This window comes from Pocillopora verrucosa, chromosome 11, assembly GCF_036669915.1.
Source record: "Pocillopora verrucosa isolate sample1 chromosome 11, ASM3666991v2, whole genome shotgun sequence".
Classification (NCBI taxonomy): domain Eukaryota; kingdom Metazoa; phylum Cnidaria; class Anthozoa; order Scleractinia; family Pocilloporidae; genus Pocillopora; species Pocillopora verrucosa.
The window spans coordinates 16,247,767-16,267,109 of NC_089322.1; the positions used below are offsets into that span (position 1 = coordinate 16,247,767).

Sequence of the window (19,343 nt, forward strand, 5' to 3'; positions counted from 1 at the left end):
TTCGATTTGTTTCGATACTTACACCAAACCCAAGACCATTGCTTGTCTTCATACGTTCTGCTGTGAATGCCTGGAGAGACATGCACTAACGAGCCAAAAACAAGGGTTTTATCGATGCCCCGAGTGTCAGGCACAAATTGGCATCCCCGAAGGAAATCGCTTTGATGATCTGCCGAGCAGTTTTCTGCACAACAGTTTGTTGAGTCTTCTTGATGTTCGACGCAGCGGCGAAGGAAGTGAGATCAGCTGTAGTACATGCCAGAAGAAGAGCGCTGAGATCAACTACTGCTTTGATTGCGAGAAGTTTATGTGCCCCGACTGTGTGAAAGCACACGAAGTGTTTCGAGAAACTATGTTTGAGGGACACAAAGTCACACCAGTGCAACAGTTTCAAGCCGCAGACTACGAGGCCTTGTTGAAAAGGCAGTCATTTTGCTCAGAGAATTACCACAAAAAAGATGTGATTCGTTTTTTTTGCGTTGACTGTCAAAGGTGTGTATGTCAAGTTTGCATCGCCACAGATCACAAAAGCCACGATGTTGTTCCGCTTGAAAAGGCAGCTGACGATGAAAAAGTAAACATCATTGCCAGAGCGCAGCTGGTCAAAGAGAAGAAAGAGGCTTGCCGAGGTGTTATTCGTGAATTTGAGAAGACGGAACTTGAGTTAGAAACAAACATTACCACAGCTAAACGCCAAGTCTTTCAAGCAACCGAACAGATGATGGGAAAGCTTCGCCAACTGGAGCGCGAAGCCATTTCTGCCCTCGAGAAGACTCGCGTGTCAAGGATTGAGAAATTACATTCTGGAAAAGCATCGGTTGTGTCTTTTGAAAAGCAACTTGACCAAGCATTTGAGTTCAGTAACAACCTGGTTGAGAGAAGCTCAAGTTCAGACATAATGCAAAACAAGAAAAATGTAGAAGAACGAATCGAAGACCTCATCAAGACCACAATGCCAGCACTTCCGGCTAGCTCGTGTGTAGAATTTGTGACGACATGTAAACCAGAGAGTTTGAGTCTGGGATTTACGAAATTCAGCGAAACAGATGTGCAAGGATCGGCCGTAGAAGGACTGGATCAGAATTTCCAAGCTGGTGTAGAGGCAGAGTTACTAATTTGTCCCAAAACAAGGGAAGGAGAAATCAGAAACACTCAGCACACAGATCGTGTTGAAATACACATAGACCTTGCTGATCAGGTGAGGAGCTTGGTGACGAGTGAAAAAGAAGATGGAAATTTCCAAGCAAAATTTGTAGCGAAAGTACCAGGTATTTATAAAATAGAATTAAAGATAAATGGAGAGAAACTTGCCCGGAGTCCATTTTCTATTCTGGTCAAAGCACGAGAGTTAAATGTTATAGGCAAGTTGGACGTTCGGGGAGAAAAGCTGCAAGGTCCTGCCGGTATTGCAGTGAACAGTAAAGGTGTTATTGCTGTGGCTGATTATGAAAGACACTGTATCCTGCTATTTGATGAGAAAGGATTTTGGTATGAATTTGGTTCTTATGGAGACAAGAATGGACGATTAAAGAATCCAGCTGACGTCACATTCCTCAACGATGACGAGATTCTGGTGGCAGATGACTCTAATCACCGAATACAGCAGTTGAATGTACACACAGCGAACTTTGTGAAAAGCTTCGGAAAAAAGGGAAGTGGAGATGGAGAGTTTGAGAATCCTGTAAGTGTTTGTATTACAAGTGATGAACGTTTTATCGTTGCAGTGGATTTTAATAACAGCAGAATTCAGGTGTTTACAATGGATGGTGAACCTGTGTTTAAGTTTGGAGACAGCGGTCCAGAAAGGCTGGATCATCCCACCGACTGCGTTTGTTACGAGGAAAAGTTCTTTGTAGCTGACATGAATAATAACTGTGTGAAAGTGTTTAATGAGAGAGGACAGTTTTTGTACAAGTTTGGAGAAAAAGGAAACGGTGATGGACAGATGGATAAGCCGTATGGCTTATGTGTTGACAAACATAATAACCTTTTCTTATGTGATTGGGGAAATAATCGAGTTCAACAGTTTACATTGGAAGGAACTTTCACTGGAAAGACAAGTTCAAATATTCAGTTTGGATGGCCGTGGAGTGTCACCCCAATGCTAGATGATCGGATTGTGGTCGCAGACTTCGGAAAGAAAGAAGTTTACATTCTGAAATGAATGCCCATTTTTGAAAGTAACTATCAATTCTTCGTAAGCAAACCTTTTGCGAATATCTGTAAGTTTTATTGTTTTATTACTTTACGGAAAACTGTGACATGTCACGTGTCACAAGAGAACTTGAAGGAAAATGGCTAGAATCAGCAACTTGCCTTCTAATTTTTCAAGGACAGTTTCAAAGAATTGTTGATTCATCACTTCAGAAATGTGATTGTGTGAGCTTTTATTAAATTATAGTAATAGGACTGTGTGGAGTCCAATTCGGTCTATAATCATACAAGTGATTGACAAAATCGGACGACTACGAACGGGGAGTCCCATTTGTCAATCACTAGTTTAAAAAAGAAACTAGACATCGGTTATACGTTTTCACGAAAAGACAACGGTTCAGTCGCCGAAATGCGCGACAACAGCGCTTGCATATGACACGCATTGTCCATTTACACAGGCATGACATGTCAACTGTTCTATTCAATTGTGCAGTTACAAGCATGAGACCTGCACTGTTCAATTGGTGCTCAAATCGAGCTGGTGATAACCAATCACATGCCGGAATTTTGTTATAGTTTTGACAGACCACAAAATCGATTTCAAACGAGATTAAGCTTTGTAACCGCTCAAAGATTTAGGAGTATTATTAAGGCAAAAAAAAAAAACACATTTCTGCAAAATAAATGTACAGTGGCATTGATTAATGTAAATTGTTGATGATACATTTTACTTATCAACTTTGCATTTTTCCAGCATGTAGTGGACTTTTCCCTGAGCATATTTTGGTAGAGTTTTGGTTAAGTTAAAGAATAGTAATTCTCTCATCAAATGAAGCATGATTTGTATCAAATTTTTAAATTAACACATTGACAGCAGCTTGCATGATTAAGCTGTAAACAATTCAACAATTTCGTAGTGCTTCATTACTTTTGGAGGAATAACATTTAAATTGTTATTAGAAACCGTCTAAAGACTGAGGAGTGTTTTGAATGCATCAAGTTTGCATTTCTATTTAGGTATTTTATGCATGCTGAGTTTTCATTAATAAGTTCCTTTAAGTATTATAAAAGTGTCGATTGATTGAATGAATTACAGATATTACAGGATATTTTCCATTGTATTCATGAACTGTTCTAAAGTGCTTATCCTTTAAGTTTCTATAGCATTGACTATCGATAAAACAAATAACTTATTGACAGCATTGTGAATAAATGTACTTGTTTGATTTTCAAACGTGTGTTACTGTGCAACAAGAATGGCTGCATGAGTAATAGATTAGTTATCTTTTTGCTGTCCTAAAAACTCTTCTTTGGATGAAGAAGGGTATTTAGGATTATTTTTGACTTTGCCAGATTGCATCAGTTGAAAGCTAAGATGTAAAGTTCACAAGAACCCCTTCTGCCTTACTTGGTTCAGTTTAAGAGCCAAGTTAACCAAGATGTTGTATTGCACATTTTGATTGTTCAGAGACAGAGCAAATCAGATGAAGTAACAGGGAGGACTGGAGAGGCTGATGGTTTGGGAGGCATTCCAGCTACACAGCCTCCCCTCACCACACCCCTAGAAAGAAGACATATTCCTCTACAACTGAGCATGACACTGGAGTAAATTGTGGGCCAGCTGGGTGTGCTTATACAGTCTTTTGTTGTGGAAACATTTCTGAACAAGGAATTATTTCAGAAACCAAGAGCCCTGGGGTTGGGGACGGGGGATACACTCCTGTTAATGATCCCATCATGCTGTTATTCATCGGGGAGAATACTAGGGGTTGAAGGGGACCCATGTTAGGGAGAAAGGAGCGAAAGGGTGTGGCCTGATGAAAAGTTTACACCTATCAGCTATTAATCAATATCCATTTTAAAACACCATTCCTTTAGCCTGGATCAGGTGCCGGGGGTGGGGAGGTAGGGAAAAGATGGTGGGGAAGCACTCTAGTTGCTCTTTCTCTCTTCCCCCTCCCCCTAGAAAAAGGAATACCTGGTCGCGAGATGAGGTTCATTTCTGAAACAGCAATTAGCTATCAAGTCCATGGCTCCCGTCGGGAAAAAGGTCATGAACATTCTTATATGAGTTTTTTGTTGTACAGAGACGAGTGAAAGATTTCGTGCAACGTGGAGATTTATTAGCTTACGCCTAAACTCAATGATATTTGAGTTTTTTACGATATTTTTTGGTGTAGGGGAGAGATTGTCATATTCATTGAGCCACTTTTTTGTTTGGAACAAAGTCTGACTAGGACTGAGAATAAACTACGAGAGTGCCTGGATAACCAACAGAAAATAACTCTACAGATCAGACCTAACGAGTAGTGCAATACAGCATCAGTATCTAGAGACTCAATCATTAGTCATGTTCAGAATTATTTTAAGACTAATTTTTGTATGGTAATATTGTAAACTATAAAAGAAATTTTCAATTGAGTGTCGAAAGTAGTCATGGATATAGTCATGGGCATAAGTTTACCTTGACTGTAGTCTGTTATTGGTTTAGAGAGCCTATGCTGCCCTCTTGACCAATCAAGTACGTGCCTCATCATGATCGAGTGTTGGAATAGGGCCATTCGTATATTTCCAGCGCTTCAGGCTCTTTGCTAGTTTTTCTTTTGAGTTATCTCTGGCCTTTTGCTATATTTCCTTTTCTAGAGCAGTTTCCAACTGAGTATCGAAAGTGATGCTGTATTGCTTTGGTTCTGCTTTACTTCTTTGTGTGGTTGGTCCACAGAAACTCAGAAAGACTCGCGTCACAATCTTAACCAATCATATGTAAAACTAAGACCAAACACGACCTGATCACTCGCGTTTTCCCGCGCTTTAAGGGGGTTGGCTGTTTCTACTCTGAGTTCTCATTGGCTAATAATCATGGAAATCTTTTTCTGATTGGCAGTTGTGATTACCTTGGTTTTGGTTTTTCGATACTGAATTGAAAAGTGCTCGATGATTGGCAGTTGTGATCACTTTGGATTGGGTTGTAGGACACTCAGTTGAAATGCGCTTTTTTTAGAGTACAGTGTTTTATATCTATGTGTAAATATCACATAAAGTTACTAAGTCAATGGCAGAACTACAAGTAGATTAATGAAATATTTTTACCTACCTTTGCTGTATGTTTGGAATGAGAACTTGTTTTACATTTAGTCGGAGGTTGAAATAGCTTTTCTATTAGCTGATTTTATTTGCTGGTGTTCTCTGTATTCAATGTTCTTATGTGTTTTAAAATTGTTTTTCGTTTAATACGTATTCAGTAACTTTAGACCTAGACTAAACAGAACGTTATTTGTCCGCTGGTGGATACGAGTTTATAATATCTCTCACAAAAGAGAGATGTTGTCGACACTCGAGGATAAATTTGTATCAACCCACGGCCATGTATGCCTTCTCAGGGTTGTCAAAAAGATTTTGTGTAACAGCCGTCAATTCAGTGTCAATACCACGTTTTATTCGATCCGATCAACTACGATCTGCACACTGTTCGAATACAATGCTGTATGATAAATCCTTTCAAACAAGTAAGTGTCCTTTTCCGTAACCTTGAAAAGTGCTACAATATCCGTAATGGTTCCGTAATGTTCTTTTTCTTCGATGTAAGTCTAGTTAAACGATCCTCATCCGAAAAATAAAAGCGAAAATAACAAGCGATGAAAACACACGTGCGCTGAGATTTAACGTAGTGTCGAATGGCAAAATCTCGGCAGAGACTAGGCCTAGTGCTTAGGGAACCTACCATTTACATTTAGAGTAACTGAACTGTGATACAAAGAAGGCCGAATAAAAAAGTTTTATTTACACCACTGTCATGCTTCCATGCCTGCTACTGGATTAATGTAACAAATCTGCCCTCTATGTAGAAAGGGCTTATCTAGAAATGTTACATATTATCTTTTTCAACCTTTCAAATGCCGAACAACAACAGCATCAGGGGGCAAAATATCTTGTTTGGTGCATACACTGTCCGAACTGACTGGTTTCCGAAACGCAGAATGATTCCGAATGAATTGGGTTCCCTTGGGGAAGGAATAAGCGATGGGAGCCTTTATCACCGAGTGAAGTACTATGGTATGGGTACATGATAGAGAGGTAGGGGTAGTAAAGGTAAAGATAGGGCCACTTGACCCAGAAAAAGGGGTGCAGGGTACTAGACAGAGAGGTAAATACTCTGGGAAGATTTTTAAGGGGGTGGTGTGGGTTTATAAAATAGAAATATGCAGAAATAAACAACAACAACAACAACACCTGATGCCTCTTTCACCTCATTAGCAGATAATATTTTGTCTGTAACTCTGAAGTAGGATCAAGATCAAAGCCCGATCTTGTTTAACTGATTTTGCATGAAGATTATCATCCTTCTGCCAAGGGTCAAAAAGAAATTTTCGCCGTAGGGGTAAGGCCATCTTCATAGATTAAGTTCAGTGACCTGTTTCTTGAAAGTACCGGTAACCAGGAGCCCATAAGTAATGAGCTCCGAATACAGCAATTGAATGTACAGACAGGGAACTTTGTGAAAAGCTTTGGCAAAGAGGGAAGTGGAGATGGAGAGTTTGTGTCTCCTGTAGGTGTTTGTATTACAGGTGACGGACGTTTTATCGTTGTAACGGAGTTTGCTAACAGCATAATTCAGGTGTTTACAATGGATGGTGAACCTGTGTTTAAGTTTGGAGACAACGGCCCAGAAAGGCTGGATCATCCCACCAGCTGCGTTTGTTACAAGGAAAAGTTCTTTGTAACTGACAAGAATAATAACTGTGTGAAAGTGTTTGATGAGAGAGGACAATTTCTGTACAAATTTGGGACACGGTGATGGACAGATGGATACGCCGTATGGCTTATGTTTTGACAAACATAACAACGTTTTGGTATATGATGCGAGGAACATTCGCATTCAACAGTTTACTCTGGAAGGAGCTTTCACTGGAAAGACAAGTTCAAATATTCAATTTGGATTGTCCTGGAGTGTTACCTCAATGTTAGATGATCGGATTTTGGTCACAGGCTTCCGCGGAAAAGAAGTTTACATTCTGAAGTGAACGTCCATTTCTGAAAGCAACAATCAATTTTTCAAAAGCAAACCTTTAGCAAATATCTTTGAGTTTTATTACTTTATTAATTTACGGAAAATTGTGACATGTCATTTGTCGTAAGAGAATTGGAAAGAAAATGGCTAGAATCAGCAACCCGCCTTCTAATTTTCTTTGGAGAGTTCAAAGAACTGTTGATTCATCATTTCGGTAATGTGATTGTTTGTGTCGTATATTGATAATAGTAATAGGATTGAGTGGACTCCAATCTGATCTCTAATCGTACTAGTGATTGACAAAATCAGACGGCTGCAAAGTGAGAGTCAGATTTGTCAATCAATAGTTTAGAAAGCAACCACCCATTGGTTTTATGTTTTGTATTTCCGATCCCATTGGCCCGAGGGCACTTGCGATTACTTGTTTATCACATAAAGGGAAAATTTTTTGAGGGAATTGCATTTGCGCACAATGTCTACATGATTTAGCCCTTTCAATACTGCTACTAATGTCAAAACAGATCTAACTGACCAATAGATTCAATGAACATTTTATTCTGAAAGTACAGTTACCAACATCACACGGCTTCATTCAGTTAAATTGCAATCAATAACTGGTTGCCACCTACAGCAAAAAGACTCAATCAGCATCAAGTGATTTAAGAAAAAATGCATTCTGTCTTATCCAATCAGTATTCAGTAATTTTGCCCCACTTTTGATAATACAAAAAAATCAACAGAGCGTGCATATGATGAGAACTGTTTACTTACATCGGCATGACATGTCAACTGTTCTATTCAATTGTCCAATCGCAAGCATAATGCATACACAGTCCTATTGGTGTTCAAATTGGGCCGGTATTAACCAATCACGTGCAAGAATATAGTTTTGATAAAGCATGAAATCAATTTCAAACGAGAATAAGCTCTATAACCGCTTAAAGACATAGGAGTATTTTAAAGGCAAAATATACATTTCTGCAAAGTAACTGTACAGTGGTACTGAGTAGTGTTAATTGTTGCTGATAATTTTTACTTATTTACTTTATATATTTTCAGCAGGTTTAAGTAGACTCTTCCATGAGCATATTTTGGGAGACTGATAGTTGAGCTCGATAATATTAATTGACTTGTCAGATGGAGCATGCTTTTACATCCAATTCTTTAATGACCACTCATGGACAGTGGCTTGCATGATTAAGCTGTAAACAATTTGACAATTTCTTAGTACTTAGTTGCTTTTGGAGGAATTACGTCTAAAATGTGATTAGAAATCATCTTAAGACTGAGAAGTGTTTTGAATGCATGAAGGTAGCATTTCTATTTAGGTTTTTCATACATGGATGAATTTTTAAGAATAAGTTTCTTTAAGTATTATAAAAATGTAAATTGATCGAATGAATTACTGATATTATAGGATATTTTTCACCATATTCACTGTTCAACAGTTTTTTGTTGTACTTAAAACTCTCCATTGGATGAAGTAAGCTATTGAGAATTATTATTTGACTTTGCCAGATAGCATCAAATGAAAGCTAAGAGTTGAAGTTCACGAGAAATCCTTCCACCTCACTTGGTTTAGTTGAAGAGCAAAGTTAACCAAGATGTTGTCTTGCAAATTTTCATTCGTCAGAGACAGAGCAAATTAGATGAAGTAACAGGGAGGACTGGGGAAGCTGATGGTTTGGGAGGCATTCCAATTACACAGCCTCCCCTCACCACACCCCTGGAAAGAAGAGATATTCCTCCAAAACTGAGCATGACACTGGAGCTCATTGTGGGCTAGCTGGATGTGCTAACACGTTTGGTGTGCAAACATTTCTGAACAGGGAAGTATTTTAGAAAACCAAGCGCCTTGGGGGTGGAGTGGGATGCACTCCTGTTAATGACCCCATCATGCTAACACACATTGAGGAGAATACCAGGGGTTGAAGAGGGACCCATGTCAGGGGGAAAGAAGCAAAAGAGTTTGGTCCAATGAAAAGTTTACACATATCAACCACGGATCAATATCCATTTTAAAACATCCTCCCTCCAACAAGACACGAGTACGAGTCTTAGGCAGTGTTCACACTTGGTGCCCGGGCACTAGTACCCGGGCACCGGCACAAAATGGTGCTGTGTTCAGACACACGGTACCCAGTCTGAAGATATGTTCACATTCAATAAACAGAGCACACGCTCACTATTGAAATCTCGAGTGGGACAAGGAATTGTGGGTACGAAAACAAGTGGTTTGTGGGTAAAGTGCCAGGGCACCAACGAAAAATGTGTTCACACAAGGACTCAGTGCCCAGTTTAGTGCCCGAGTACAAGGTCTCGCACCGGCACCGTGCCCGAATTCTGGCGTGGGTACCAGGAAAAAAGGTGTGTTCACATTGGTGCCCGGCGTAGAATAGAACCCGGGCACGGTGCCCGGGCACCAAGTGTGAACACTGCCTTAGAAACGGGGGGCACGGCTTTTGGGTACCCATTTTAAGAATACACTGTTTTATATCTGTGTGTACATATCATATAAAGTTACTATGGCAATATAAGAACCGCAATCAGATTAATTAATTAATTAATTAACTATTATTACCGACCTTTGCTGTATATTCAAACTTTCACGATGCCACACAACGACAGCATCAAGGGGAAAAATTCCCTATTTTGTGCATACACTGTCCGAACAGACTGGGTTCGGAAACATCTAAATTCAATTAAAAGTACAAAACTTTGCATGCTGATCAACACAGTTCGCGCGTATCGAGCCTACGAGCGATGTGAGCATGACAGAGATCCGCGAGAAAACAAAACATCACTTTCACATTCATTCCTCATATCCGTTATCCTTTTCCCTATTCCTGATTTTGCTAACGAGAAGTTACACCCGAGCTTTTCCGATCTTGTCCGAACGATTTCCGAATATCGTGTCGTACTGTTAAAATGGCCGCTTGGAGAGTACTTCAAGAACACAGTCAAGAAGAATCTTGAAGTGGTATGAGAGGCTTTTGCACACTGAAACAGAGGAGAAAAATGCTCCGTCTGCAGAGGGTCGAAGGTAATTGCTATGATCCATCTCTACAACCAGAAAAAATTTTGCCGAAAACCGACTGTCACTCGTCTCGGACCCAGTGATGAATATTCAGATGTTGTTATTGACAGTGTGATATCTCCTTTAATGATCAGTCGTGTTCACGCTGAAATTCATTTCAGCAATGGAAAATTCAGAATTGATTGTAAAGGACTGAACGGGCTGCTAGTCAACAAAACAAAGCGTAGCTCTGCTGTCCTATGCGATGGTGATGTTGTTGTCTTTGGAGGTGCTGGCGTTAAAACGAAAGAAGGACAGAGTTTGTCAGCTTACGATTCGGAGCATGTGTATGTTTTTCATGAGGTTTGCCAGAATGATTCTGAAGAAGTGGGCTCCCTTGGGGAAGGAACAAGCGATGGAAGCGTGCGAAGGCGAAGCAAACGGAAAAAGCCCGCATCACCAAGTGAAGGAGTGAGGTAATTGGGTACATAACACTCAGAAGTAGGGGTAGTAATGATGGAGGTAGGGTCACTTGACCTAGAAAAGGAGTGTAGGGTACTAGACAGAGAAATAAATACTCTGGAAAAAAATTTCAAGGGGGTGGTGTGGGTTGAGATCATAGAAATTACAACAACCTCTTGCCTCTTTCGCTCCCTTAGCAGATACTATTTTGTCTGTAACTCTTAAGCGGGATCAAGATCATACCCCAGTTTTTTATTATTTTGTGATTTTGCATGAAGACTATCATCTCTCTTCCAAGGGTCAATTATACATTTTCCCCAAAGGTGTAGGGGCATCTTCATATCTTAAGTTGGGGGGCCTGTTTCTTGAATTACTGTCCCAGTAACTTAACAGGCCCCAAACCATATTTTAAAGTCAATATTTAAAGCCAATAGAGAAGCAGATTCTGACACCCTAACCAGTTCATTTTAAATATTTTGTTGATAGTTGTATTGTATAATTTTCACAACTTCTGAAACCCTCATCTTGAATGAAAACAGACGGCTGTACAGGCCTCTTAAGTTACCAGGATCATCCAGAAACAGGTTCCCACTTATTACACCTCCTTAACATAACCATTTTGTTGTATGTGTTCCTAAAATCAAGTTCCAGACTGTTACAAATAAGACCAAGTGTCAAGACCTAATCTGAACTTCCTTTTGAATGCTGATATGTTTGTCAAACTTCTAAATAAATATTTTTGTCATTTTCAGTTCTCCATGTGAAAAGAAGACTAAAGGCAGCATGGAAGATAAGCAGGTAGATAAACTTGGGCTTCTGATTTAATGATTATCAAGTGGCAAATTACTATTTTTTTATATCATTTTTAAAGAAAAGGCAAAGAGAAAACAAATTTACCTTATATCTTTACCACTGAAATTAAATTTATAGGGTTATAACCCTAAGGACAGGTTATTTTCAGAGATCTAACCCAAACCATGGCTTTACACATTCAGTGGATCCAAGGCTTTCTCTATAACAGGGTTGTTGATTTCATTAAATTGTCATCTCCATCTACTGTTAGCTTTTGGCCCTCTTGACAATGTTCACCAAAACAAATGTTCAGATGAAAGTTCTAGCTAAATTGAAGATTATTTAGGATGAGGTCTTGTGAAATAATGGCTAAACTTTGTTTAAATAATCAGATCAAGACAGTAACTTCTATGGATAAGTTTTAGTACCGTGTATTCGAATATTTACCAGATAGCATATGGACATTATAAATTTACAGACTATAATAATCACTTCTGGAAATCCAAGAGTTAAAAGAGATGAATTTTACATTTTATTAGGATTATCAATTTCTCAGGGTATCATTGAGTGAAGTACATTGTGTTCTGTGGCATGTATCAAAACCATGAATATTCTTTTCCAATCCCAGGTTTTTGAAGTTGATCAAAAAGCTGATCCAAAGGAAGAAGTAAACATCAGTGAAGGTACATTTAACTCCAAGAAGTGAATTAAACTGAACTTTATCTTATGTAATGTTACAAATGTAGGATGCAACTCTCCACTGAAGGCATCTGTCTATTGTTGAAGGGATGTGAAGAAAAAAGCCCTTAATGCCACTTTTGATAAAAAAGAGTAAATAAAGTCTGTTTGCAAGCAAAGTGACCCAACTAGTGGGAGATTATTCTGGCTTCCTTAGCATGAAGCAACTAGGAGTTTCACCACTCCCCCCCTAGATGGGATATCAGCTCATCACAAGGTTACCCCCCCAGCATTTCATCAGGCTTCCATGAAAATTTTTCTGGTACCCAGTTATACTTCTCTTACTTTCGATTTAATGCTACATGACTTTGTATATTCTCCATCAAAATTGCAAGTATTCCTCCAACAAAAGTCTGGGAGAAAATTATTATCAATTGCATTAATGGTTACATAGCCAGGGCTCATGTTAAATTTTTATTTCATATAGTAGATGACAGCAGATCAAAGAAGTGCCTGAAAGATTTAAATGAGGGGCTACTTTGTTGTATCTGTCGTGAACTGATAGTATTGGTGCACACTTTGCCTTGCTCACACACTTTCTGTTTTGGTTGTATCAGGGACTGGCTTTGGTGAGACATATCACAGAGCATTTTTTTAGTTCTAAAGTCATCTTAACCCGTAACCTTTTAACCCCTAAGGGTGATTAGCATCTAATTTCTCCTTACAATATCACCCTTAAATCACACATTAAAGTTGTGAGAATAAAAGAAACAATCAGCAACTTAAGAAGTCCTTGATTGTGAAACAAATTCTCCTTGTCAGCACCTTTGGGAATGTATAGAGAAAAGTATGGAGAATATACATACTGATGTTTGGGTGTAAAGGTTTAAGGTAAATCTGTTTGGTCATGTGAAATAATTTGACTGCACATTATTCAACCACACACAATAGTAGAATGTTTTGATTCAGAAATAACAAAATAGTCATAGGTCAAACAGAGTCATTATTTCATAAAAACTTGTGTAATCTTGAATTGCAAAGGCATAATGTGTGGACTCTATCCTATTGGTTCTTAAATCGAGCTTCTAACCAATAACATTTGAGAATTTTATTTCAGTTTGATTTACTAATGTGATTGTATTGATTGATTAATAATTGAAAGAGTGCTAAGAATAAAATGACATGTTAATGAAGCAAAAAGTATTAAAGTTATTTTTCTCATTTTCTACTTAGTCATTCAAAAGACTGTCCAAACTGTAGAGCAAAGGCTCAACTCAAGTCTGCTGTACCAGTGAAGGTGAGTGAATCCTTTACACCCTAACATCAGTATGCATATTCTCCATACTGTTTGCTCTACATTTCCTAAAGTGCTGACAAGGAGAAATTGTTGAACAATCAAGAGCTTCTTTAGTCAGTGATTATTTCCTGTATTTTCATGACCTTAATGTGTGATTCAGGGATGATATTGTAAGGAGAAATTAGATGCTTGTTACTCTTAGGGTTCTAAGGGTTATCAGTTGAAGGGGTGATTAGAAAAGAGCCTTAAGGTTATTTTTTATGGAACACCAACTTCTTTCTTTTTTGCAACGTAATACAGAACAATGTGGAAGGAGAATCTTGTAGTTCATCACAAGTCATTTAAGGCTTTTTTTTCTCTCCACTTCTTCAATTTTGCTTGTGCAGTTAGTGAAAGTTAAGGTGAATTGTATTCTATAAGACATTCTCATGTTATTTAAGGGTCATGTTTTGTCAGATTGTAGCATCGTAGAATAGGGGTGGATTTTAAACACTGTACTTGAGATGCATTTCCTTGTCTGTCGAGACCAGTCTCTGTCTGGTCTAGATGCATTCTCTGCAAGTTTAACATGCATATTTTGTGGCTCAGTTAATATCCACCAATATTTACCAACACTTTGGTGAATAATTGTTTTGATATATACCATACAGAAACCAAAAAAAATTAGTTCATTTCTGTCAATATGACGAAAAATGGTTGAAATTAATTTTGTCTCTTCACCTGCTTGGCAGTGAATAGTACTTGCTGATCTCTTCTGAACAAAGGAATCAGTGTACATGAAAAGCACTATTCACCTCTGTGATATTTTCTGACAAGTGATGTTTGCATGTGTAAGATTCTTTGTGAACTGCTGTGTACAAAAGATTAAAAAAGCAAAATCAGTATTGCTTTTTCATGTCATTTCACTTTTGTTTATAGAAAATTGCATGTAATATTTTTTTTGTCAATTCTCTGAAACATATCAGATATTTTTGTCTTCAAGATTGTTCTTGTTTGTTTGTTTTTAATTTTTAGCTGCTTAACCCTTTCACTCCCAAGATCTAATTAGTAATTCTCCTTACTATACGCCATACAATTCTTATGATGTTAGTTCAGAGAATTTGGTATTGGATCAACTAATAATCCCATGATTGACATTCTTCTCTATTCTTGTCACTTCCCTGCTTGATATTGTATTGATATTGTAAGGAGAAATTCTGTCTTGGTCACTTGTGGGAGTGAAAGGGTTAAGCCTCCTACATGTGACTGGTAGTGTGTTAAATAGCTTTTTGTGATGCTTTCAGTGCTACTGACTCCCACAGAAAAAGAGCAGCATCCCCATCTGTACCCACACCCCATACTCATGACCCCCTCTAAGGACTGCACCTGAAGAGGCTGCTCCCAAGGTAAGTCTGGACAAGCTGTGAATTCATCAAATAGGAAATTATAAGATTAAATAAGAAGATTAAATATGAGATGGCAGCTTAACCTGTTCTCTTAAGAGTGATTAGCATCTAATTTCTCCTTTCAATATCACCCCTGAATCAAACATTAAGGTCATGAGAAAGTAGGAAATGATCACAAACTAAAAAACCCTCTTGATTGTTAATCAAATTCTCCTTGTCAGCACCTAAGGAAATATGTAGAGAACAGTAGGGAGAATATGTATGCTAATGTCAGGGAGTGAGGGGTAAATGTCTAGAGCTCTGAGTTAAAGACTTGGACATGTTGCTGTGTTCTTGGGTGATACACTTTACTTTCACAGCACCCCTCTCCACCCAGGATTATAAATGGGTACTGCTGTCAAGGAAACCTGACAAAATGTGGGGGGGGGGGGGGGGGTTCCAATGGACTGACATCCAATCTGGGGAGGGGGGAGGTGTAAAACCAAAACCTAAAAATCTCCTGGACCAACCAGATGAAAAGAAAATAACATGAGCAGCTAATGAGAACTAACAGTGAAAACAAACAAACTGACTGAGGAGTGAGAAAACATGAGTTATCAGGCCACACCTGATTGGAGTTTTGAGTCTGATTGGTCCAGAAAGTGACGTAAATTTTCTTGACCAATCACAGAGTGAAGTGAATTAAAACCAAAACAATCTTGGATCACCTTTACATTCAATTCATTATTGCTTGAAAATGCTGAATATGTTTAAAAAGGTTCTTAATTAATTTGTTTGATTTTACAGGTCAGAGCTGCAGCAGAGCCCAGAAATCTTGCTATTATGAACCCAGAAGTGGTGGAAGTTGGGCCTGGCATGTTTTCAATTCCCTCAGGTACCCTTTTAACACTTGTTCCTCTGGGGCTGGTCATCATTTATTGTGGGGGGAGGGGTTGGGGGTGAGGGCAAAGGGAGGGATGGAGGATTTTGGTTGTGTTACCTGATCTCTCCATAAGGCTTTGCTATATTTTTTGATCCCTCTTCTCATAAGCAGTCAATTGTTCTATAGTCCCCTTAATCATCATCAGCAGTCCATTGCAGGCGATGTTGACTAAGAAACAGTTAAGTGCTGCAGGCACATTGATGCACTGCAAGTCCAGCGTGTGAGCAGCACAATCTACTGCAATGGTTGCATTTAAGACTATCAGTTGTTGGTGTGTGCCTCCTTTCGTGAGCTGCTTGATACTCCATTTGTGACAGCTGATTCCCCTCCACTATATCCAACCCCATCAATAAATAATGACTGTCACCTTGATAAGATTTTTCAATGATTTTTACTTTCCCAAACTTAATCTCACTGGATGCACTGCTTTTATTAGTTTCTGTTTAAGGAGATAATAGTATAGCACCTACCTAACTTAGTTGCTTTTGCAGGAATTGCATTTGAAATGTATTGAGAAACTGTCTTTAGACTGAGGGGTATTTTGAATGCATCAAGTTGGCATTGCTATTGAGGTATTTTATGCATGCAGGAGTTTTCATGAACAAGTTCCTTTAAGTATTATGAAAATGTAAATTGAAAGAATGAATTACTGATATTATAGGATACTTTTCACTGTACTCATGAACTGAGTACAGTTCTCCTTTAGGTTCAGATAGTGTTGACCATTGTTAAAGTGATATCTTGCTGAATGCATTGTGGATGGAGATGCATTAGCTTACGCTTAAACTCAATGATATTTGAATTTTTTCATGACATTTTTTATTGTTAGGGAGAGATTGTCATATTCATTGAGCCCCTTTTTCTTGCAGACAGTTTCAATTTTGGAACAAAGGCTGACGATGACTGAGAATAAACTACGAGAAAGCCTGGATAACCAACAGAAAATAACCCTACAGATCAGACCTGACGAGTGGCGCAATACTGTGTCAGTATAAAGCGACTTAATCATTAGTGAAGACTAGCCCCTGTATGGTAATATTGTAAAATATGAGAGAAATTTTCAACAAGTATCGAAAATAGTCATGGGCATTGGTTTAGCTTGACTATAGTCTGTTATTGGTTTAGAAAGCCTATGCCGCCCTCCCGACCAATCGGGCACGAGCCTAATCAAGATCGAGTGTAGAGTAGGGCCATTCGCATATTTCCAGCTCTTCAGTCTCTTTGCCAGTTTTTTTCTTTGAGTTATCTTTGGCATTTTGTTATATTTCCTTTGTTAGAGCAGTTTCCAATTGAGTATCAAAAGTGATGCTGGATTGCTTTGGTTTTGCTTTACTTTGTTGTGTGATTGGTCCAGAAAACTCGCGTCACAATCTTAACCAATCAAATGTAAAACTAAAACCAATGATTACATTGTCACTCGCGTTTTCCCGCGCTTTAAGGAGGTTGCCTGTTTCTACTCTGTGTTCTCATTGGCTAATAATCACGATAACCTTTTTTTCTGATTGGCAGTTGTCATCACTTTGGATTTGTTTTTTCGATACTCAATTGAAAAGAGCTCGATGATTGGCAGTTGTGATCACTTTGGATTGGGTTGTAGGACACTCAGTTGAAATGCGCTTTTTGAGAATACAGTGGTTTATATCTATGTGTAAATATCATAAAAAGTTACTAAAGCAATATCAGAACTACAAGGAGGTAAATAAACTATTTATACCAACCTTTGCTGTATGTTTGGAATGAAAACTTGTTTTACATTTAGTCAGAGGTTGAAGTAGCTTTTTTGTGAGCTGATTTTATGTGCTGGTGTTCTCTACATTCGATGTTCTTTTGTGTTTTAAATTGTTTTAAGTTCAAATACGTATTCAGTAACTATAGATCTAGACTAAACAGAACATTATATGTCCGCTGGTGGATGCAAGTCAATAATATTTCTCACGAGTGAGAGATATTGTCGACACTCGAGGATAAATTTGTATCAACCCGCGGCTAAATGATACAAAGCGACTGTGATACAAAGAAAGCAGCATTAAAAAGTTTTATTCCACCATTGTCATGCTTCCTTACCAGTTACTGGCTTAATGTAACAAACCTGCCCTCAGTGTAGAAAGGGCTTATCTAGAGTTGTGACGTATAGGTTTTACATCAAACTGAATGATTCTGCAAAGTAAATGATTCTGAATGAGGTGGGTTCCGTTAGGGAAGGAACAAGCGATGAAAGCTAGTATCACCAAGTGAAGTACTAAGGTATGGGTACATGACATAGAGATAAGGGTAGTAAAGATGGAGATAGTTCTATTGGACTCAGAAAAAGGAGTGCAGGGTGCTAGACAGTGAGGTCAGTACTCGGGAAAAATTTTTTAAGGGGGTCGTGTGGGTTTGGATCACATTCTTAGCGGATACTTATTTGGCTCTAAGTCCTAAGCAGGACCAGGGACAAACCCCAGTTTTTCATTACTGATTTTGCATCAAGACTATCATCTTTCTGCCAAGGGTCCAAAAGAAATCTTCGCCAAAGTTGTGGGGCCATCTTCATATATTAAATTCAGGTGCTTGTTTCTTAAAAGTACCGGTAACTTAACGGGCCACAAAACCTGTTTTATAGTTAATATTTAAAGGATAGAGAAGCGGGTTTGGATACCCTGACCAGTCCATTTTTAATATTTTGCTGATAGCCGGTTAAACTGTATAATTTTCAAACTTCTTTATAGCCCATCTTGATCAAGTACCAGACTGCAACAATCGAGACCAAGTGTCAAAGACTTTATTAAACTTCCTACTGAATGCTGATAGACCTGTCAATCTTGTGATATTTTTCAAATTTTTAGTTCACCCAGAAGTGGTGGAAGTTGCGTCAGTAATGTTTTTATGCCCCCCCCTCCCCATCGATTAATAACAACTGCTCCCTTAGTCAGATTGATTTCCCCTTTCCCAAACTTAACCTCTTTGAATGCGCTGCTTCTGTTACTTTCCGTTTAAGGAGGTAAAAGTGTAGCATTTACCTTTCAGCCTTCCTGACTGCCCGTAGTCTAGTGCTGTTATCGCCGGTTACACTAAATAAAATGCTGTAGTTTGGTGTGAAATTTTCATAAAGGTTTGAACTAGTTTAAGTTCTCTGAACTCAAATATAAAAGAACATAAACCAATGTTAAAAAAAAAAGTTAATCGTTAACACAGTGACCGAACACAAATCAACGTGATATTCGTTACGTTTTGTTTACCTTTTTCGTCACGAGACAAAATCATTTTCCAGATTTTAGCCATTTAAAATGTTTAGAGTATCAATCGATGTATTCTAAAAGCTCTGTCCTGCTATCTTTTCTTTTTAAAATGGTTCAAATCTAAGATTTATAAAGCAACCAGTATATAACGGTCGGCGTTTACTCGACAGATAATGTGCACAATTTACTGTCACGCTAGCAAAATCACCAAAAGTTTGAAGTCCCTACGGCGGAGGAAATTAGGAAGGAACATGCAAGATGTTTTTGTATTTCTAAGCTTTCGAACATCTTACTAATGGAATCAGCCGGAGTTTTTAATGGTCTGATCTGCACTTGAGAAATATCACCCAAGTAAGAAAGAGTACCTTTAACCAATTTCAGAAAGCTTTCTAACAGGTGCTTTAAATAAAT

At 38.4% G+C, this 19,343-nt stretch overlaps 2 protein-coding genes across 7 annotated transcripts; both read left to right on the top strand.

The window, feature by feature from the left end:
* Positions 1-3,115, top strand: LOC136284409 (E3 ubiquitin-protein ligase TRIM71-like). Its single transcript, XM_066174741.1, has one exon. It carries the CDS (start codon positions 308-310, stop codon positions 2,162-2,164), a length of 1,857 nt encoding a protein of 618 aa, XP_066030838.1. The 5' UTR covers positions 1-307; the 3' UTR covers positions 2,165-3,115.
* A 6,967-nt stretch (positions 3,116-10,082) lies between these two features.
* On the top strand, positions 10,083-18,390 carry LOC136277059 (E3 ubiquitin-protein ligase rnf8-A-like). 6 transcript variants are annotated; one of them, XR_010715762.1, is made up of 9 exons: positions 10,083-10,654; positions 11,393-11,438; positions 12,061-12,115; positions 12,598-12,739; positions 13,344-13,407; positions 14,691-14,792; positions 15,579-15,666; positions 16,206-16,286; positions 16,584-18,390. XR_010715762.1 is itself a non-coding variant. In XM_066158704.1 (6 exons), the coding sequence occupies exons 1-6, from the start codon at positions 10,215-10,217 to the stop codon at positions 14,697-14,699; spliced, it is 756 nt and encodes a 251-aa protein (XP_066014801.1). In that variant the 5' UTR covers positions 10,083-10,214; the 3' UTR covers positions 14,700-14,891. The 6 variants fall into 6 exon arrangements, 1 of the variants encoding a protein (XP_066014801.1); XR_010715761.1 differs by having other exon boundaries at positions 16,206-18,390; XR_010715763.1 differs by lacking the exon at positions 16,206-16,286.
* Positions 18,391-19,343: the final 953 nt, after the last annotated feature.

What these genes read in the sequence shown, in the direction of transcription:
- LOC136284409 (XM_066174741.1), top strand. Translation starts at nt 308, where the DNA reads ATGTGCCCCGACTGTGTGAAAGCACACGAAGTGTTTCGAGAAACTATG.
- LOC136277059 (XM_066158704.1), top strand. Translation starts at nt 10,215, where the DNA reads ATGATCCATCTCTACAACCAGAAAAAATTTTGCCGAAAACCGACTGTC. An exon ending in GCAGCATGGAAGATAAGCAG is followed by an intron (nt 11,439 to 12,060) that starts GTAGATAAACTT and finishes TTCCAATCCCAG; the next exon opens with GTTTTTGAAGTTGATCAAAA. An exon ending in TGTATCAGGGACTGGCTTTG is followed by an intron (nt 12,740 to 13,343) that starts GTGAGACATATC and finishes TTTTCTACTTAG; the next exon opens with TCATTCAAAAGACTGTCCAA.